The sequence below is a fragment of the Drosophila elegans genome, unplaced genomic scaffold (assembly GCF_018152505.1).
Source record: "Drosophila elegans isolate 14027-0461.03 unplaced genomic scaffold, ASM1815250v1 contig_492, whole genome shotgun sequence".
NCBI classification, from domain to species: Eukaryota; Metazoa; Arthropoda; class Insecta; order Diptera; family Drosophilidae; genus Drosophila; species Drosophila elegans.
In genome coordinates, this window is record NW_024545879.1 from 1,129,246 (window position 1) to 1,151,893 (window position 22,648).

General features: G+C 38.4%; 1 protein-coding gene across 1 annotated transcript in view; it reads right to left on the reverse strand.

Annotated features, from left to right (window-relative positions):
- Positions 1–10,115: 10,115 nt before the first annotated feature.
- The window catches only part of LOC108136485 (vacuolar protein sorting-associated protein 41 homolog), a 42,959-nt gene continuing 30,426 nt past the window's right edge, over positions 10,116–22,648 (reverse strand). Inside the window, exons 7-12 of the mRNA XM_041709762.1 lie at positions 12,360–12,428; positions 11,902–12,303; positions 11,667–11,853; positions 11,374–11,613; positions 11,184–11,310; positions 10,116–10,603 (exon numbers count right to left, since the gene is read on the reverse strand). Of these exons, the coding sequence (XP_041565696.1) occupies positions 10,221–10,603; positions 11,184–11,310; positions 11,374–11,613; positions 11,667–11,853; positions 11,902–12,303; positions 12,360–12,428 (1,408 nt within the window). The 3' untranslated portion in view covers positions 10,116–10,220. The remainder of the gene's footprint in view (positions 10,604–11,183; positions 11,311–11,373; positions 11,614–11,666; positions 11,854–11,901; positions 12,304–12,359; positions 12,429–22,648) is intronic.

The following is a 22,648-nucleotide window of genomic DNA, read 5'->3' on the forward strand; positions in this document are numbered from 1 at the left end:
AGTGGCGTCGATGCTTCTCGAAAAAGTGGAGTTAATGGCTTGTTGAACTCGATCGACGTGCCTGTACCACTTTGTGGGATTATCCACACTCAGTTTGGATAGAACTGAAATAATGATGGCATTCAGTCTTTCCACTTGTCCGTTAACACGTGGTAGGCCTGTCGTTGATTTCACCACCTTTATACCTTCGTCTTCGCAATACTGAAGATAGTCTTCCGCGGTAAAAGCTGAGCCTCGGTCCGATATAATGCAAGCTGGGTTACCAAATATATAACTTTTACCTCGTAGTTTGGCTATGACTTCGCTGGCAGTGGTTGACTTGGTAGGGTAAAGCCAACAGAATTTCGTAAAGGAGTCGATTAGGGCGAGAATGTGCTTGTAATTTTTGCTTGTGGAGTCTGGTGGACCTAAGAAATCAATGTGATAGGTATGCAGCGGGAAATCCTCTTTATGCAATGGATGTAACCAGCCCTCCTGTTTGCCACGCTTGCGGTTGGTCAAAATGCACGGAATGCAGCAGTCGATGTACTTCTGAATTTTTTCGTCAATGTTTTCGATGAAATACTCGTTGCAAATCAGCGCCTTCGTTTTTTTAACAGCAAAGTGTCCTCGGTCATGTGCTCTACCAATGATCTGCTTCTGCATGTCCTTGGGAACTACAATTAGTTCTAAGTCCTTGAAAAGTTTGTACAGGACACCGGCCTTCAGAAAATAGTCTTCATATGGTGAGTTGGAGTCTTCTAGGATTTTAATAATCGCTTTTAGGTGTTTATCTTTTTCTTGCGCTTGCTTGAAACCAAGGGCAATGGAGTCGTCAACGATCGTCATTATTGGGTACCTGGAAAGGGCATCAACGTGCTTCATACGTGAACCTGAACGGTGTTCAACTTTGTAGTCGTACTCCTGGAGCAAAAGTACCCAGCGTGCAACCCTAGTGCACAGACTTTGCTTGTCTAGCGTCTTCGTGAATGCATTGCAATCTGTGATTATCTTGAATGGAATTCCAACTTTGTTATGGCCTCGATAATCGCTAATACCTCTAATTCGTAGCTTGAATATTTTCGCTGAGCATCCGTTGTTTTCCTACTCATGAAGTAGACAGGGTGAAATTGGCCGTCATCTGGTGATTTTTGCAAAAGCACGGCGCCAAATCCACCGATTGATGCATCAGTATGTACCTCGGTGTCATACTTCGGGTTGTAAATTGCCAAAACAGGGGTGGAAGTCAAGTACTTTTTTAAGGATTCAATCGCGTTCTTTTCTTCTGGACCAATTACGAAATTTGCTTTATTTTTAGTCAGATCAGTCAAGGGTTTCGAAATAAGAGCATAATTGTAGATAAACTTTCTAAAGTATCCGGTAAGACCCAGAAAACTCTCTAGCTGCTTGAGATTCTGTGGAGTGGAGACTGTGGAGTCTTGAATTTCGAAACGGCATCGATCTTCTGTGGCGTCGGGGAAATTGTTTTATTCTCGATGATGTGACCTAAAAACTGAATACGGGTCTGCAGGAAATAACATTTCTTTAGGTTGAGTTCCCATAGTTGCTGCAAGTTCCTATAACTTCTTTGAGGTTCGATACAGCCTCCTTTTCGTCCTTTGCTGGTATAATGATATCGTCAACGTAAGGGAGAGCGATTCCTCTGCGAGTCAGCGTTCGGAAAATCGCATTAATGTGTCTCTGAAACACTCCAGGTGAGTTTGACAAACCAAAAGGCACCTTAAGGAACTGGTACTGCCCGCTTTGGGTCACGAATGAGGTGTACTTCTTGCTGGGATCGGCTACTGTCACATGAAAAAAGCCATTCCTCAAGTCAATCGTGCTGAACATCATAGCTTCTTGTAAGCGATCAAGCTGGTCGTCAATCAGTGGCAACGGAAAATGGTCTTTTATTATTACCTTGTTGATACGCCTGAAATCCACACAAAGTCGTTTGGAACCGTCGTTTTTTTTAGCAAGCACTACCGGGCTTGTAAATTCAGAGTCGGACTCTTCGATTACGCCGTTTGAGAGCCACTGCTCGATCTGCTCGTCAATTATTTTCGTTTCAGCGAATGCAAATCTACGCGGGGTTTCGGGGTTGGGGTTTCGTCGTTTAAAATGATTTTCATTTCAATGTTTGTTGACATCGATGGTTTAGGAATGTAATTCGTTATTAGTTCACGCACCTCTTTCTTTGCATACTCACTGGCTGATTGATTAATATCGAGTTCTTCGTTGTCAAGCACTGCTTCGATTTGCATTAAATTGGATTCCAATTCATCTTCGTCAAGATTGTTCAACTTTCGTACACGCAAACCACTTGGACTGAACGAAACTTCTGCTTGCAAGCACAATTCTTCCCCTATTATCAAACGAGTGTACATACAATCACACGGAACTATGAAGAAGTTCAAGTCATAAACACTGTTGTCAATCGATACTGCTTGCTTACACTGTCCAATCGGCTTGATCTTATTGGCATTGCGATCTTTTCCAAATCCAATTAGATATACACTGCACTCTTTCAACCTTGGCAAAGCTAACTGATTGTATAAGTCAAAATGTTGAACTTGCTGCCCGTATCAAACAGCGCCACGCAATTCTGATTTTGGATTGAAACTGCTTTGCTCGTCATGTCACTGTGCTCACTTAAAACTCGCGCGTTGGGCTTGCTTTCTTCGACTGCCTTTTCACTTTGTGGGCAATTCTTGGAAATGTGTCCAAATTTGTTGCACTTGAAACACTTTCTTCCTTTTTCTTTGTTGCTGCAGCCACCAGAAATATGTCCCTTTTCACCACAGTTGTAGCAAACGACTTCCTTTTTGCCACCTCTTGAACCACTTTTTTCTGCAAAAGCGTTTTTGTCTTTCACACTTCCTTCCAGAACTTTCGATTTTGCACTAATTGTTTGGTTGTCCTTCAATTTGTACTTGAATTCGTTAATGTTTTTAGCACCGTACAGAATTGATTTATTTAAAGAAAGTTCGTCGATACCGTCGATCACATATTGAATAAGAGCTTCGTCCTCAATATTTCCTCGGGATGCAATATCTTTCATGCGATAAAAGTATTCTTGCACATTTTCGTTTGCACGTCGCTTGCTCTCTCCTAGTTGCATATGTATTTGTTTGCTGCTTACTCTCGACCTGAACTCATTTAGCAAAGACTCCTTTAATGCATTCCACGAATTTAATCCCTTTTCGCTCAATATAAACATCTTAGCGACACCTTTAAGTGACTTTTTGGCAAAGATAAGCTTTTGTAGCGCATTCCAACCCATAAGTAAGGCTTGATCTTCAAAGTCGCTTATCCATACCTCAATTGGAATTTCATCACTCCCGTCAAAATGTTTAATTGACTCTTCTATGTCTCGAAAACTTAGAGCAAAACGCGGCATATCAACTTCCTTGATTCGTTGCGAATTCGACTTTCTCTTCCTTTCGTCTGTAGAAGGTATTTCTACACCTGTTGAAAAAACACTTCTAATTTCATCATCATTTTGGCTGTCTTCGTCATTTTCCTTCTCTTCGTCGGTTTCCTCGCTCTCTGAATCGTCCACTTCGTTGAAAAAGAGAAGTTTGCCAAACTGCAGATTGCGAAAAATGTGCAGCTGCAAATTTTCTACGTCGTAGTTAATTCCCAAAACTGCGCATATTGATATCAAGTCTTTGTCTTTCAATTTTGCGTGTATGTATACACATTTGGATTTATAAACTGCGTCATTTTCGTCATACTGAAAGCCAGCAAATTCACGTAAACGTTTGCGATTGTTTCTGTCTCCTTCTCCTTCGAATATGAATTTGTGAAGTGCGCAAATGCTTTCTTTCGATGCACTTTTCAGCGTATTGGAAATCAGATCGTTTAGGCAGGCCATAGTTTAGAAAAAAAATGTTTTTTTCACAGTCGTCTTTAGTCACTTTTCACTTTCACTATCAGCTTTCCTCGGATACATCCCGGACGAGCCCCAAATGTGGGGTTTTTATTTATTAAGAAAGTTATAATTTAAAAGTTTGATTATTAATATTAATTAACATAGTAAGTAATCTTTGTGTTTGATTTAACCGTCGTTTCGTCGTCACACGTCGTTCGCTTGAGCACGTCTTTACTCAACTCGATCTCGTCAGCAACTAATGCTCGTCCTCTCGATATGTTGCTCTGCTCGTCTCCTCGTCGTCACATCTCGTTGTAGTGATCGTCGTCTGCTCGTCTTCCTGGAACGCTCGTCTTCTTGGAACGCTCGTCTTCTTAGAACGCTCGTCTTCTTGGAATTCGTCTTTTGATCATCTACTCGTCTTCTTCGTTTTAGTTGCTTCTCTCGTTGTCTAGGGCGTCATGTTATACGAATGCTGGGGTTTTATGTGAGAGATTCGGGGAATAATACAATCTCACTCCCACATATATATATTTTTTTTTTTTTTTTTTTTATTTGATAAGATATGAATTTTTTTTTTTTTTTACGTTTTGTCTGGTTAACCTCTGCACCTTATGCTGCCTCCGTTGTAAAAACAGCTCTGCTTCGTTGCCAATGCAGTTGGCACTCACCCCTGTATCTAATAAGGCTACAATCTCTTTGCCGTCTACTTTCGTCTTGGCAAAAAGGCGGTTGTCATTTTTCAATAATTTTCTTTTTAGTTCCCGTGCAGATTCCAGGGTCTGGTGTAGATGTCGAAGTTTCTAATTCTTCTGGTTACCCCTTTCGTCTTCTTCCTCTTGTGCTGTATTAACGATACGGGCGCGAGCCTCCTCGTACTCTGCCTTATGCTGATACCATGTCTTATGAGCCGATATCTGTGCGGTGCTTGAGGTCGTCTCTTTTATTGTCTCGGGACGCGTTTTTTGTGACCGGTCGACCCAGCTCTCCGATCAGACCTTTCCGTAAAAAAGAAGGTGAGTCGAGTGATAAGAGTCGTTTTTACCACAATAGTGACATTGCGTTGCATGGAACCGGCCTTGGCACCCTGTTCCGCCTACAATTTTACGGTGGCGATAAAAGTCCGCCGGCTTATTGCACGTATAGCAAAGGTATGTATGAAACGGGGACGTGCATTCTCCTCCGGGTTCTGTTCCCATTGACTTCAAGGTTTTCTTGTCCAAGTTTTGACGAAATGGATTTTCTCTTGCTGGCTTTATCATTCCAGCACCCTTCGGTGGCCGGTTGTTCTGAATAGCCTATACATGGTAGTCATCGGCCTCGTATCCTTCTTCCGATTCATTTATGATCTCGTCAACGTGCCGCGGGCGCGACCTCTTGTCCTTCAACCATTTTTCGACACGTATTCCTTTCCTCTTAAACTCGGTTAATGTAGGTATGCTTGACGCCAACAAAAAGGTTCCCATTTGAGAATTTAGGTTCTCTTTCAATATCTCCACAAGGTTGGATTCTGGAATCTTATTTCTTAGTTAAAACTGCAAATTGTGCATCGCAGAAATATAATCCTCCAAACTCTCGTTATATCCCTGTCGTCGTTCCATTAATTCTTTTATGGTGACATAGTCGTTCTCAGATGTCGAAAATGCTCTGGTCATTGCTCGGGTTAACGAGTGGTACCCAAAATAATGGTCGTCCGCTTTGTCTTCGAGCATTTGCCAATACCATTTGCTGGCGGATCCAGTGAGTAAACAGTGAAATTCTCGGAATACCTGTTCATCTGTGTACCCATACATTGCTTTCATGCGATCTACTCGGAAGAGACAACTTTTTATTGACATCCCTCGGCTGGTCCCATCAAATTTAAGATTCCACGTGACCAATCTAACGTTCCGGTTCTCTGTTGGTCGGTGCTCAGCGCCCGATATTTCCCACGCACTGTTGCAGTTTTATCTGCCAGAGTCATTCTGATTATGTTGGTCCATTGAATTAAGTCCTGGCGGCGGTGCTGACCCCGAAACTCCTGTTTCGGTGTTAAGTTGACGCTCACAGCGGATCGAATGTGCCGGCCGAGAAGTGCTGTTTTGTGCAGGCATGTCTCCCGCTGTTTGTGAATTACCTGATTGTGATTCACTAATTTCTGCCACTTTTGTTTGTAGACTAATTATCTGGGTATTTAACTCAGTAATCTGGGTTGCGACTGTAGCCCTTAACTTGTTGCCTTGCATGATCAGCGCAGACATCATTCGCTCCAGCCTGCTTTCTGACTCCGACTGCCGCGACCGTGCTCCTGTATTAGGTAGCACGCTGGACATTCCTTGTGGTGGTCCTAAGCCATAGTTTTCACCCCCTACAGCTCCTGACGACTCCTCCATGGTGGAACTGTGGTACTCTGCCAGGCTTACTAAATTATCTAGCTTGCTGCCAAAGCTGGCCGACTGTTCCTGTGCCTGTTGATCGCTAGTTGTCACGGTTTGTCTTGCTTTCCAGGCCTGTCTTGCGGCTAAGGTAGAAGCCCTTGCAGTCCTTGCAGTCCTAGTAAGCAGTATTGTTAACGTTACCTTCTTCCTCTTCCCTGCCATTAACTGACCTATCTTCGTATTTCAAGGTCTTGGCTCGTGCCGAAGTAATTAAATAATAAATAAACAATAATCAACCATGATAGTGGCACACGCCTGCCACACTTTTTTTTTTGTTAAATCAGAAAAATATAAAAATTCAAAATAATTGAGGTAAATCTTCAAATTACCAATTCGAATGATGACGATAAAGACACTTGAGCCAAGACGCGACTCAAAAAGACTGGACAAATATATGTGTGTGTTCGTTCACTTTTTATGCTGCTTGATTGTTTTTGCATACCACAGCAGTTTTATTTGACAATTATATTATGAAAAGAATACAGGACTTTTTAAGTCGGGTTCGCTGGCATTGGAAGTTGTTTATGAGTCAAGAAACCGTTCGAAAATAAGCCCCCAAGAAGTTATAAAAAAGGTGCCTAAATAAGTGAATTTTATGATCGGATTCAACTGGTCTCCACCGGTTCCATTCGTGTCGTTCTGACCTCTTCCCAGGACTACAGCCTCCACCGGAGTGCTGATTCCCTGTAGAAGGAACTGTCCGAAACCCCCTCCCGACCAGTCGTCGGAAATAGGTAGACTTGCTCACAGACAGACGAACAGAGCTTTATTTTAGACAGACGAAAGAAATTGCCTCCATGTTTCCTCTCTCTCTGGACTCGAACCTCTAGAGCGACCTGGTTCATGCCTAGTACAAGCGGATAGCGTCGGCCAGAGAGGTAGATTCAGTCCTCCCGCCCTTGTATTGGTGGAATCCGTACAGACTGGAACCTCTCGAACGACCTGGTTCTTGCCTGGTTCAAACGGATAGCGTCGGTTTGTACGGATCTGGTCTGTTCGCCCCCTCCCCCCTCTTAGTCAATCGGTTTGCTCTGGACTCGATCCTCTTGAGCGACCTGGTTCTTGCCTGGTTCAAGCGGATAGCGTCGGCCAGAGAAAACCCAAAAAAAATGTAGTTGGTTCCCTAAAAATGCTATGTCGGTCTTGCACGTGATTTGATAATATTATATAAGGACTATACAATTTTAAATTAAAACGCATTAAATTTTTCTATTAATAAAGCAAAGACAAATGATTTTACTAGATATTGAAAAGAGTCATAAAGTCGCACGGCTATTCTGAGACAAGGTTCCGATTGCGAGGGCTCTCAATTCAGACTGTCGCTGACGTTGGGGACTTTATATGTGCAAAAAAAATTAAATTAAATATACCTGCGAAAAGGAATTTTAGGTGGGGACACAGACTATTTTTGATCTTTGTTCCGAAAAATTGAAAATTATGTCTGGCAAGTAATTTTTCAGATATGCCCTACATCCGGTATTCTGATTTTGAAATCGTAACCTTTAATACGTAAAACAAAAAAAGTCTTAGTTCTAAGGATGCGAAGAATCCTCCGTTGGGCGCCAATTCTGTTACGTCGGTGTATTAGTGCCCAGTCCAAAGGACTTGGGCCGAGGGAGTTGCGTTCTGGGTAGGCACGCTGGTTGCCGGTTCAGCTCGCCGGATGGAGTGGGTTCTTTGGAAACCACTCCCTCCCCTACATAACGAGAAAATGATAGAGATCGTCCAGTTCGTTTTGTCATTTGTCGTCGCTGCCCACAAGCTTCTAAAGTAGCTAGCTCGAGTGCTTGACTGAATTTCGATTACCTCCCGTATGCCGATGGATCGCCGCCGGTCACTACAATGCGATCCCCTATTGTCAATGTCGTCAGTCGAAAGTTACGTCATTGTTCTTGACCCGAGTTTTTCCATTTGCGCCAGCTCCCCCTTTTATAAAAGTTTATCAAGATATTATTGATTTCTGCTTCATATTATAATTTATTGAAAAGATTTTTCATTTAAAAAGCTGCGCATTTAATTGACAAATAAAAGAGTAAATTAGGGTGCCAAATTAATTAAAGTGAGAAATTTTCTACGCGACGTATATAATATTTGTATTAACGTATAATAAAACTGTTGAGAATGAATAAATTTTTAAGGAATAATATTTTGAGTTAATTAAAAAAAAAAAAAAATTTCTTTCAACTTCTAAGGATAGATAATCTAAATAAGACAGTGTTTATATTCAAAAACATTTAAGAACAAATAAACATGGAAAGCAAATAATAACTCGATACATTTTAACAACCTCAACAAAGATATATACAAAAAACTATCACAAGAGCACAAAGAAATTCACTTTCTACAATATGTTAATCGCATTACTTATTTTTATCTCAACTAAATATTATACCAAAGTACAGTTACAGTTACCGGGTACACTGAGTATCCTCCAACCATCTGTCACAATATCAGTTGCTGACACTTAACGGATTAAGATAAATTCGGATATTCTGTTGACAATTTAGTTTTGCAGTTTAACTCAAACACGCCGTTGCTATAGAACTGATTTGTACGATATATGATATAATAAACAACCTTAGGGTCTGGAAAACGATTTTGTTTCTCCAGTTTATACTGTTAGAAAACGAAAACGGGTATAAACAGCTCACTGATTTCTCTGACTGGCAATTGCGACAGCGCTTTATGGACTGTATCTAGACTTATTTTTCTGTGTTCAATGTCGAAGGTGTAATGTTGCATGATTTTGGCTCATAACCCATTTTAAGCTGGCATGATCTGTTATAACTTTAAATTTGAGTCCTTCTACATTAATAAAGCACCCAAACATTCTAATTCTGTGACACAACATTTTAGCTGACACTGGTTTGATTTAAGCCAAGAAATGGAATAGGTCTCTCTATATTATCGTCATCAACAACAATTACACCGCATCAGTGTGTATTGAATGATAATATGCTTCTCAAAATTAGGTGTCACTTATAATGGTGCCTGATTAACCTCGTTTGTCCATTTAAAGTCCACGTTCGTTTAACGTTGTCGTAAGTGACACACTTTTCATCGTCAGTCACCATTCGCTTCAGAAACGGGTCGATTTTGTTGCGATTCAATAGGGATTAGCATACGTCGTGTGGCTCCCAAATTGCTTATAACGGTTTAATGACTAATGTCCAGCTCTTGTCCGATGCTACGGCTGCTAATACGCCAATTAAGCGACCAATTAAGCGACTTCGTCGCAATTTTCGACGACAGACCGTTCGGAGCGTGGCGCGCCTTCGATCACCTCTACACCAGAACAAAACCTTGAAACTATAGTTGTGGGGTGGAAATGAAAGCTGTATCGGTTTCATAAACAGCACAAATTATATTGGTGGCTTGAGATGCATTTGGCTGTAAAATATGCCGGATTTTTTTATATTAAAAAACATTTGAAGTTATGATGACTTCAGCACAACTATGTATATATAAACCATCACTCTGTCCAAAAGCATATTTTGAAAAAATGAAAAAATAGAAATGTTATTTTTTTTACATTTTTTTTTAATTGGGTTTTTTTATGGGAGCTATAAGTTATATTATATTATAATTATATATTATTATTATAATTTATATTATAATTCTGAAATGTTAACCAATACTATTTGTCGAAAAACCAAAAAAAAAATGATAAATGCATTTTTTTTATTTATTTTTCTGATTGTTCCGACTTATGTACCACCTGCACCATCTCCGGGAGATCCATGTTTACTTAAACAGTTCACACGAACATCCAAAAAAATGTTTTTTTTTAAATATTGCTCACAACTACAAACACACTTTATTTTTTGTTGAAGGTAACCACATAATTTAAATATATTGGTTGATATTTATTTAAAACGTCAAAAATTCATTACAACATAGAAAAGTCTAAAGATAATAACAACAAAGCCTGAGAGAATGCCCCGCAAGATCTATTCTTCGTCATCGGGATCATGGGTCCTTAATTTGCATTCAATGCAGGGATTATCGAAAAAGACGCCTTGTACACAAGGTCCATGGTAGATATGACCACATTTAAATACGACTATACTATTGAAAACACTATTTTTCATAAGCACTGGACGATGGCACAATGGGCAAAGTTGTTTGCAGGATACTTGCTGTCCACGTCGTTGAAGGGCCACAGCCTCCGAGTGGGTATCAAAATAGTCTTTCAGCTGAATTTGTTGGGCAGTGGAGAATATTTCCTCTTGTATACTATAGTGCCAAAGCATTTTAATCAGTGATTCCCGCAGGTTAGGAATGGTCTGGCCAATTTTAATCCTACTTACGACTACCTCAGGATTAACATAATCTAAAATGGAAGAGTTAAATTGATCAAAACAAGGACGGGAACTATCTTCAGCAAGCCGAAGATTTAACACCCTTGCAAACTTTGAAAAAAATCAAATTTAGACCGAAGGGTAGAAGGGTAAACCTTTTATTCGTTTGGGCGCTATAGGATATAGGCGCCTGATCGGTACGCCCTTTTAACCTGATCAAGTTATGCATTAAAAATTCGATTTGGACAGATTCATGTCAATAGCTTTTATACTGCGTGAAAATACGATTTGGAAAGCGACATATCTTCAATTCTTGCAAGTTATATCCGTTTGTTGCTATGGGAGCTATAGGAAATAGACTTGATCTGCGTACACATGTTTAAGAACGATTGTACAAGTTTCAGATCGCTAGCTTTTAAACAGAGCTCGCAAACGGTATTAAAACAGACACCCAGACGGACATGGCTATATCGACTTCCCCATTGATCATGATCAAGAATATATATACTTTATGGGGTCGGAAACGTCTCCTTCATTGCGTTACCAACTTCTAACAAAATTAAAATACTCTCTGCAAGGGTACAACTACTAATCAGAAGCTACAGAGCTTACCCACTATGCCGTCCAAGACATTGGAAACAATCTCCGGCTGCTTGGCGGATTCATTAATTAGCTGATTCCATAGGTCGATGTCATCGTGTTCCTTGCAAAAGTCTATAGCCAATTCTATGTCATTCATCTGCGAAATTTATAAACTGTATTAATTATATTATAAACTTTATATATATTTAAGTTTTCCTACGCTGTGAACAATGATATTTAGGGCTTCTGCCGCTTCTACTCCACCCATGCAACCCAGCAAGTAGACCATCTCCGGATAGAAGCCTTGCTGTTTGCAAATGACCAAGGCCTCCTGAATAACATACTCCTTTGAACGCCTAAGAAAGGGCAAAAGTTTCTTCCGATCATACTTTGCATACAAGGACACCAGCTTATTTTGAAAAATATTCTTTGAGTCCACTTTCAGCAATGAGTCAAGATACTGAAAAAAAAAATGTTATTTAATGGTTTCAAGCTGTTATATGAGCGTATTACCCAGTACAGGTATTCTTTGTTGTGTTCCAGCTGATGAACAACCAATTCAGACTTTATCTTGTCCTTGTCTAATAAAATTTCAAAGGCACGTTCACGGTCCAATTGAATAAGTGGAATAATTAACTTTGAAATAACTTCGTAAAGCTTATGACGTTTTATTAAATCGAAGACGTCCTTGTTCTGCAATCTTTGAAAATTTTGTCAATCAGTTTTCACTAGCGATTTAAATACCTACTTTAAATACATTCGTAGGGCGCTTTCGTAATCACCCTGATATGAATAAAGAAGAGCCAGGGATTCCAGCATTTGATTGGCGTGCTGCTTGCGAAAATGATCGTGAATGGCGTTTATAACAGCTAATCCGTCGTAAAGCTGAGATGGCCACTCCTTAATAAGATTTAAAAAGCCATTCACATCGAACTTCAGAAACTCGTACAAAACCATCTCGTACACATGGGGATCAAGTTTGCAATCGTCGGATGTCGGCAGATATGGGCTAACGGATCGTAACTGCTGACACTTCACAAATTTAAAAACTTCTTCTTCCCAAAGGGATTTGTTATTGCCCAGCACCCGCAAGCAAAGTTTTGCCGCCTCCTCGTATTGTTTCAGCGTCAGTAAGTGGTTAATGTAAAGTCTGGGAAGTATTCAAATATACATAATTCTAAAAAATCTACTTCTGTTGAAACTTACCTGGCCACGGAAAGAACAGAAACGCTACCGCCATGCGTGGCTACCAGTTCCATTGATTCCTCGAATTTACTAAATCAAGTAAAAATATTAGAAAAGGACGTTAACTTGAATTAACTAAGTAAATTAAAAATATAAAGAGAAGCATTTTAACTTCTGTCAACTGATATATAATTTGGGCAGGAGTTTGTTACGCAGTAAAGAAAAAGTTTCCGGCCACATAACGATTTATTTTTTATCTATTTCTGACTGTGAAGTCTAAAAAAATTTCAGAAAGCCACCTTTCTTTGGCAGGTAGTATATATATTATAATCAAGAAGATTGGAGAACACAAAAAATAATTTCGTTATTTTTAAACATACTTCGAGATAAAACCATATTAGTTTTAAATTAAAGTTTCATAAAATTAATAGCAATATAATAGACAGGGTGGCAGAGCTGTTGTTTTTGCACTTTATTAAAAACACACGGCTTTATCTTATAGCTACAATAGAAAAAATCGTAAAATCGAGAAAACATCGACATATAGACAATTTCAAACGGTTTTAGCTATCGATTTTTAATTTTACAAAATTCGGTCATATATTTTACATAGCTGCCTAGGCATCACCCCATCCCCGCGCATGCATTTTTCACCTTTTCAGTTTCAGTATTAACCTTGCTTGACACTGACTTCATTGAACTTGTCCTTAAAACTGAATTTCTTATTTTTATACTCTTTCAAAGCGTATTATAACTTAAGTCAAAAGTTTGGAAACATTTCCGACCCTATAAAGTATAAAAGTTATAACTTTGCTGTTATTCATTTTTTTAGTTCTTTGACATATAGTAATGGTTAAATATTTCAGAATTACGGTTTAAATTTCATCAAAATCGGACGACTATAGCATATAGCTCCCATAGGAACAATCGGAAAAAAAAAAAAAAAAAAAAAAAAAAAATAAAAAATTTTTTTTTTTAAAAAAAATAAAAAAAAAAAAATATAAAAATATAAAAAAATCGGACGATTATATCATATAGCTCCCATAGAAATAATAAAAATATATAAAATAACTATCTAATAAATGGGCTGCAAATCATCATAGCTTCAATGTTGTTAAAAATATACACAAGTAAATCATAATTTTAATGTTTTCAAAAATATTTAATTCTTGCAATAGCTGCAAGGGTATATGAACTTCGGCTTGCCGAAGTTTGCTTTCTTTCTTGTTAATATTAATATTTTTCCGTTCAACTCATTTTTACAGTTGTACATTAGAATGCCATTTTTTCCGTTATTGCAGACCTTTAATACTTACACTAAATTAGATCCACAATTATTATATCCTGTATACCTCTCTTTTTATACTGGGCAAAAAACTAAGGCAACCGAACACTATGCCTGTGCCAGTTTAATTTTCAACTTTTAATCTAGGAACGTGCCAACCCTGAAAAGGTTAGGATAATTCTTAAAAAAAATCGTTCTGAATCGTTTTGCAATGAAGCGCACAAGTTCTGTTGCACCCTTGTATATCGGTTTAAGTGCGTAACACAATTAAGTTATATCGATTCTCAAATAAATTTGTCATCCAAAATTTGGTATTTTTAAATGTAAATGTTCTGAATTGAAATTGTAAATAAAGGTTCATTTTAAAAAATGAGAGTCTTTCATCTGATGATTTTATTTTTAATTTTTTAAACTTTCACTTTTTGTTGATTTTCAATCTTTGTTTTTTGACTGCGATCTTTTTTTAAAATTGTCTCGCTTTATCGATAACAGAAGAGTTGTATCTCCAAATTATTTTTTTCATTTTCGGATATTTCCCTTAACAACTTTGTAATTTTTACAAATACTGGCCGTTTTTGACAAAGACTCTAATTTGTCTGAGTTTTCCTACCTAGGGCTAATAATTTAGTATACTAACTTAACGCATTAAGTCAAAGGAACTAGCATTGACGGCCAAAAATACAAAATTTCAAATCTTGTAATTGTAATCACCCGCTCAGCAACACGTTTCGCACAATAGCACATCGTATAATTGAGTACTTATTGAACTTAAATAAAATACATTTCTTACCATATTTAAAAGATCACAAAAGAGCTTGCTCTTTATAAATCCCAGGAAAATAGTTTTATTTTCGTACAACGGATTTACAAAAATACTGAAGACTGGAATTGGAATAACCAATTTTATAATGTAATGCAAATATCATTTGAACGGGTCACCCTTGAGGGAGGCAAGATTTTGCCACAAAAGGAGTTAGAAAAAAAAAACATTGTGTTGCACTCCAAAGCCCGGACATTTAAATTGTTTCAAGTTTAGCCAATAAAGCTATCGCAATTAATTTTTTTTTACCATCAGAACTAGTTATATTTAAATTTCTGTTACGTAGAGTTATTAGTATTCAGTCGAAAAAACAAGGGCCGGGGAAGAAGTATTTCCCGTTTTTAGGCGTATATTTTTTTTTTTTTAATTTTACAATGCAAAAATTTCCGTCTTAACTAATTTTAAAAACTATTTTGGGTAAGCTATCCTTATAACAAGTATAAGAAAGTAAAACAACATTTCATTTCTAGTATAAGTTATCGATGACCCAAATCGATTAATCAGAACTGGAGATAAAAATAAAACGTAAAAAAAAATTTTGGCCTACATAAAAATTGGAGTGTATTTTTCTGAATCAGGGAGTAGGTGCAGAAAAATCAAGGTTTAATCTCAGGACTTAAACTTATAATTTAATTGATTACACAGCGACAAGCATAAAATCTTAACCACTTTGTAAAATTGAAATTCATTGAAAAAACTAAAAATTCTACATTATACCTTTCGCAAAATTGGTTCGGGTTTGGATTTTATGCTGTTATCAAATTTTCGCTTAAACTGGCATTTGAAAACTTTTTCGGTATTTGGACACCGTAAACCGAGAGAACTATTTTTTAAAGTCTTCAGCAAACTTGGAATTGGGGAAAAAAACTTACCAAAACAAAGTCCACCTTGCGCTTTAAAATCTCTAAAATTACTATTTTTAAAAAAATTGTTATTCCGTATTACACTACACATTCACAAAGATACCTTTTTTTAATTCAAAAGAAACAAATGTATTTTATTCATTTTATGGTTATTGTTATCTACAAAATGTATGTATGAAATCAAAATAAAAATAAGTGAGGTTTTCAAAAACTTACTTACAAACAATCCCCAAAGTGCCTGGCTCGCATTAAAAGAAATTTTCGAAGGCGTTTTAGGAAAGAATTGTGTACAACCAGAGTGTCTATATTGTTCTCGGCGACTCAATGCCTTTAGAATGAGTGCTGCCAAGTCCGCAACAGCGTCCCAATTGATTGCGCTGTCCACATATACTGTATAAGATCTTCCGTTTTCAGACAATTCGTCTCTGCTTCCGTGAAGGCTCGTTTATTAAAAAAGGCAGGCAAAAAACGCATGCATGTCATGTATGTCATTCGAACAGTGAAATCGGATCTAATGGTCAAAAATTCCTTGCTCTGGTAATTCTGTTATTTTCAATTTTTAGTCCCGCATTGCACTCGACCCTTGGTGTTGTTCTGAACCTTGAACACCCAACATCTTTTTTTTTCTATTTAGCTTAACCCAATGCGACTTATTCTCAATAATTGTGTTATATTTACAGATTTAAGATAAACTTGGTCAAGGAGGCGTAGGCTCACAGCTGTTATCGTTGGTACTCCTCCACAACTTCCTTCACAAGTTTTTTTTGTTGGATTGCTACCTTTGACACTTATTAGGAGTCGATTCCGCCATTATATGATATGCATCTATTTCAAAATTATAGACTTAGTACTGAGAATCTCCTTGCACTAAGCCCGTTGTCAATCAAAGCTCTTAATGTTTTTAAACCTCCATTTGAGGATTTAATTTGAACGCATGCTGTAGCAAGCAACGCTTGTCCGACATCATGCAGGTATTAACCTTTTCTTTTTCATTAATTTTATTATAATTTATGTAAAGCATGCAATGATGGTTTTTCTTGCAAAACGAACACGTAATTTCGCTTCTGCTTTTTTTTGAGCAATTGTACTCACTTAACTTTTTGCATTCTTTCGATTGGACTTAAAGTCTTAAATTTCTGACATCGGAAAATGTCTTATGCCTCTGCAAATGCGAAAAGTGGTAGGACACAATGTTCTTACATATGTAGCAACTATTTTTTTTTTTTTGCAGGCTTCTCATCCTGAATTGAGCTAATCATAAATAAACGTTGCTCCAAAAATTCAATAACGTCGGATAACCGTTGAATAAAGTTTCTTTGTTAAATTTTCTGATTATTATGTGTGCAAAAACTATATCAACCTCATCGGACAATTGTGCCATTAATTTTATCATGTGAATGACTCATTTATTGTGTCAATAAACATTCTTAGTTGCCTAACTGAGTCAACATCTAAATCTTGAAGCTCAAGAGGTCGATTCAATTGATCTAAAATATGATCTTTTATTTTCATAATTTTCCCCAGATCCCAACAATAAGTGAGAAACCACATTTCTGGCTTCTGCCCTATGTAAGATCATAAGGTAATTAAATTTTAAGGAAGGACTTAGGTTCTCTCTTAAATGAATAATTTTATTAAAACAGGTCCCAAACTTTGGAATCTCCAAAAAAATTTGAGTACCTGAATTGTAGGTAGCGTTGGCAAATCATCAATTTTGTACCTTACTTGACACAATTTCCTACAGTTTTTTCTTCATATTGTTTGTCAGTGTCGAAATGTGAAAATCTAATTCGTTCAACTCTTTGTCATAATTCCTATCAGTGACATCAGTCTGGTCGACTTCTTGAAGCCCAACTACTTTTTCCCAATCATTCGCGCGTCCTGGGCGATTTCGTGCAATATGTCCCTGATCGGGGCTATGTAACAGCTGTACATGGTTACACCATCGATTTTCGCCATGGACGTCATTTGCGTTATCTGTCCCGGGGGCTGCTAACAACTCCATATGGCTGCGCCAGCATCAGTGCTCTGTTGCCAGCAACTTTCTGGTTTTGTCTCGTCGATCACCGTCTGCGAAAGCAGATCTTCAGGTTAAGCTGAAGCAACTTAACCATTCGGCATTTTGTTCATGGCCTTCCGGTTCTCTGGGCACAACCTGCTCAGAATCGAGTGCCTCATTTGACTCCTCTAGAGCATAGAATGCATTTTGGCTTTGTTTTGGTACACTTTGTACTCTGTTGAACGCTTCCTGGGTGGATTTGGATTCCATCCGAGACTCTTTTTTATGCGGCAGACGACCCATCCAATTCTGATGCCAAAAATGGTAAGAGGTTAATTCCTATTGATAAAAAAAATCTGTTCTGAGTTCTGCACTTAGTTGTTTCCCAGCGATCGTATACGGGTACCTGCAATTTCTGGATGTTCTAAAATTCGGGTATTGAGTCGACAATGTAACATTTTCTATATTTCGCGAGTGTGTGTTCGACCGCAGCCGGAGGATGATTTTAAAGCAGTTTTGCGTTATTTGGTGTATGATTTGTATATGATTTGGTTTGTATGTGTAAACGGCATTCATATCCAAAGAGCTCTTTTCGTTATCCTCTAACACTTCCACTGTTCTTTTTGTTGTTTTGTATACTTCGGCAATTGCTTTTGCAAATGGTGTTTATTGGAGTATGCACAACTATTGGATCGCGGATCATTTCATTTACGTATTTAAATGAACATCCATCGGATTGCCATAAAAATTACCACTCGCGAGTAAGTCCATTTTGTATGAGTTTGAGAGTTCCGCATCTGATGTTAGAAAAGTTCATATCAAGCAGCAACAATATGTAGCTTCTGCTTAAAGTGCTCCGATAGTTTTTCAGTTGTTTTTTCTACCAAACAGATTTTCCACAAGCCCAAATGTGTGAGTGCCTACCCACGATAGCATGTACGCTTTTTTTTTTTTTTGGTTTGTACCGAGTATGCGTCAAAGTCCTGAGTTAGTTGTTGAAGTTACGTTTCCCAATTTTGATGATCCTTATTAAAATTTTTCACTCTACTGATTTGGGTGAGTATGGAATCCATCCATCTCTGTTGTTGTTGCATTAACTGCTGCGCAAATCCTTGTTGCTGAGCTAAAAACCTTTGCAAATTGACTTGTGGCACAAATTTTATTAATTTTATTTATCAATCGTCGGCAGAAAATGTTGTGTTCCGATTTAGATTATCACACGATCGGGATGAGGTCAAATAAATAACTTTATTCTGCGGTGTCGGCATCCTTTTATGAATGCTTTGAGTGTGTTAGCATTGGTGTGTACATGAATAAAAAGATGATGCAATAATAATAGGTTGAAGAGTAACTGATTTCAGAGAAGAACTTTAAAGTAAGGAGAAGTATAGTTTGCGTAGAAACGGACGGACGAAGATCGACTCCCCTGGTGATGCTGATCAAGAATATATTTACTTTATATGATCGGGTTGTGTCCATCATTGCATTGCAACCTTCTGACTGAAATTATAAAGATATATAAAGAACTCGTTCGAACTTTAAGGAACTTCAAGTTAAGGAAGAAGAAGAGGATATAATGAACCCGAATGATTTGCAAAACATTATCAAGGGTTTAAAAACCTTTAGCGCAACAGAAAGCTCGGCTCCGAGCAAAATTTAAAGGTGAAATCAGCTCGGTCAACAGGCAGCTACAAAACATTCACGAAAAACGCACACAGGTTTAGGCCTACCAAAGAGTCGCAGTACAGACAAAAGCTTAAGTCAGCTCGGTCAACAGGCAGCTACAAAACACTCGCGAAGAACGCCCACAGGTAGAGGCCTACTAAAGAGTCGCAGTACAGACAGAAGCATTTCCGTGCGACAAACCACTCCACGTGGTTAAGTCAATACCGGATTTTAACGGCGTGCAAGACGAGTATGATTATAGATTGTTGAACGGTGATGCAGTATAAACATTACAAACAAGTGGAGCAACGAAACCAAGCACGATGTTACGGGGCCCTTTTAGTTTAGTGGGCAATTATCGAATTCGCTAGGAAAACACAAATAACATAAAATAGAGACAGTTATAAAAAAAAACTAAAACCGTAATGCAATGTTACGTCGGTGTATTAGTGCCCAGTCCAAAGGGCCGAGGGAGTTGCGTCCTGGGTAGGCACGCTGGTTGCCGATTCAGCTCGCCGGATGGGGTGGGTTCTTTGGAAACCACTCCCTCCCCTACATAACGAGAATAAATTTATCGTGCCTTAGGAACATGATAGAGATCGTCCAGTTCGTTTTGTCATTTTTCGTCGCTGCCCACAAGCTTCTCAAGTAGCTAGTTCGAGCGCTTGACCGAATTTCGATCGGCAGCGTGTGGCTGTTTTACCCTGCCCCTTCATACATCCCGTATGCCGATGGATCGCCGCCGGCCACTGCAATGCGATCCCCTATTGTCAATGTCGTCAGTCGCAAGTTAGGTCATTGTTTTTGACACGAGTTTTTCCATTTGCGCCAGCTCCCCCTTTTATAAACTTTTACCAAGACATTATTGAGTTCTGTTTCATATTATAATTTATTGAAAAGATTTTTCATTTAAAAGGTGCGCATTTAATTGACAAATAAAAGAGTAAATTAGGGTGCCAAATTAATTAAATTGAAAAAATATTCTAAGCGGTGTATATAATATTTGTATTAACGTATAATAAAACTGTTGAGAATGAATAAATTTTTAAAGAATAATATTTTGAGTTACTTTATAAAAATAATAATAGGGATCTTACATGACTGTAAATTTAATGTATCAGGATTCGATATATATCTAAATGTTTAAGTTGCACATAGATCTAGATATATACGCATGTGTGTAAATATATATATATATATATACTTTTGTTTGACAGTAAGTCGAACGCAACTCACTTACCCCTTTTTATTTCCATCGACGAGAGCTCTCTTTGTGGTATTCTGGGTTTGGGAAATTAATTACACACATATGCATAAAAGTATTTATATTAGTGCAAATTCACTTAACATTATTACTACGATGCTGGTCTTATTTCACAAACAGAAGAAAAATAGAAGCTATTCGCTTTATTGCAATACGAATCGCGACGGTTGACGGTAGCACTTCTAGCTGCGGCTTCTTCTGGTGATTCCAATTACAAATAGAAACTTTGGTCTTTTGCTTGAATTAAATTGTTTATTTATTATTGATGGGTGTCGTTGATTGTTTTGCCGAAATTGAAATAGTAATAATAAAGTAATTGTCATTTTTGCACGGGATGATATGTTAGTGCTGGCTCCTTTCTGGCCAATCGGCGGTGTCAGCTATGATTTTTCCAGCTCGTGTCCGTGGTCCCGACGAATCTACACAGATCGCTTGTACATCCGTAGGAGGTTCAGAATCAACATAAGGATAAAGAGTCCAGTAATGAGGCACAAAATATTGTAGACTTTGGTTATGTCCTCCTTGTGGTCTACAATTTCGACGTTGTTCACTATGTTTGCCGTGTTGTCGGATGCTTTCGAGGTTGTAGATCCCATGATATATAAGTTATATTTCTATCGGGTTCTAAGTTCGATCACTCGGATAGGTCCTCCGCGATTACTGTTCTTGCCAGTAGAGGACCAAACGCGGTTCCGCTGTCGTTTCTTTCTCGACTCCTGATTCTCAATTATCTTGGACTATGACTGCCCGATTCGCAATCATCTTGGACTGTGACTGCCCGATTCGTAATCATCTTGGACTGTCTCTTCGAACCTAAGGTGGGGCTCTTTTATAGCGGTGGTATTGCTTCCGGGTCATCTAAGTGTTCCCACTTAGGTACAGCATTTCCCCTTTTTCTGGCTTAATGGCCCACTTCTGAATTCTTCTAGGTTTCATATTATTTGCTGCGTACACATATTGCCTGCTGTATGTTCTCATGAATTGCTTACTCTGACCAATTCGTTACTGCTTACTGTATTGGCCAATTTCGGTGTTTCGGCACCTGCACTTCACTGTGTCTTCTGCCTCTGATTATTGTATTATTTCTTTCTTGTTTTATTTCTTACCCCGCTCCCGTAGCACGCTCGGAAGTCGTCGATGCTGATTCAGCATGGAACGCTTTCGCAAAAAAAACCGATACCATGGGATTTAGGAGTCTCACCCTCTATTGTCTGAGATATCATTAATTTGCCCTCAACAAAAAAATAGAAAAAGGTCAGGTGACAAACATATAAGTTAACACAGGCAGTTCCCACGAGAAGAAACTGCCGAGTTGCAGACCATATCCGGTGGCCTGCACGCGCAGCGAAGAAACCGCTGACCGCGCGTTCCGGGTGCAAGTACCCGGAGTCAGAACAGAGCACTCGCGGAGCGAGTGATCGCCACGGGCAGGGACAAAACGCTGACCTGGCACCTTGGCGACAGCGCTGCAGTCAGGCAAAGGTCTCAAGCTGCAGTTGGATAGGTTCTTTAGTTTAGTCAAAAATTGTACTCCAGAGAACTAACTCTGTATAAAATACCTATGCCCTTACGGGCGTATGGAAATAAATAAAATATAAAATAAATACCCAACGGTTTTATAATTGTCGCCCAACTCAACGATACTCACGCGATCCAAGTGCAAGAAAATGCAAGTGAAAGTAAAAAGTAAAATCAACGAGTGCAATAAGTGCAAGTGAAAATATAAAGTGCGGTCAAGAACTTGCACTAAAAAAATAAACACGAAAATCAAACCGTAATATTTCCCAAAACTATTAACAAAGTGAGGGAAAACTGGAAAAAATTGCTCTTAACAAGTGAAAAAAAACCGTCTGCAACGGGAAGTTCAAGAAATTACTCCCTAAGAAGACAACAGCAGCGGCAGCGATAACGGCAGCAGCAGTGACAACAGCAGAGACAGCGGCGGCAGCGACAACAGCAGCGACAGCGGCGGCAGCGACGATAGCAGCGGCAGCGATAACGGAAGCAGCAGTGACAACAGCAGCGACAGCGGCGGCAGCGACGACAGCAGCGGCAGCGGCAACGACTGCGGCAGTACCAGTGGCGGCAAAAGCCGTCGGCAAAACATAGAACTCGAAGACGAAATAAATATAAGAACATGTGGGTAGGCTTTTTGTCCTAAGTGTTCGCTAATGCAAATATTTCAAAAATAAATCTCATTGACACTTAAAAACGAATAAATTTCAAATTTTCATATAATAAAATAAACCAGTTATATTTTTTGGAGAATTTTTAGTAATAAAAATTTATTTTTTTTATGCCTGATTTCCGTCACAAAAAAATACAAAACATTTTTTTAATAAAACGTTCTTTTTGATATTTAAATTTTGTTGCAAGAAATAATAGGTACAAAAATATTTTTTTAACAAACCTTT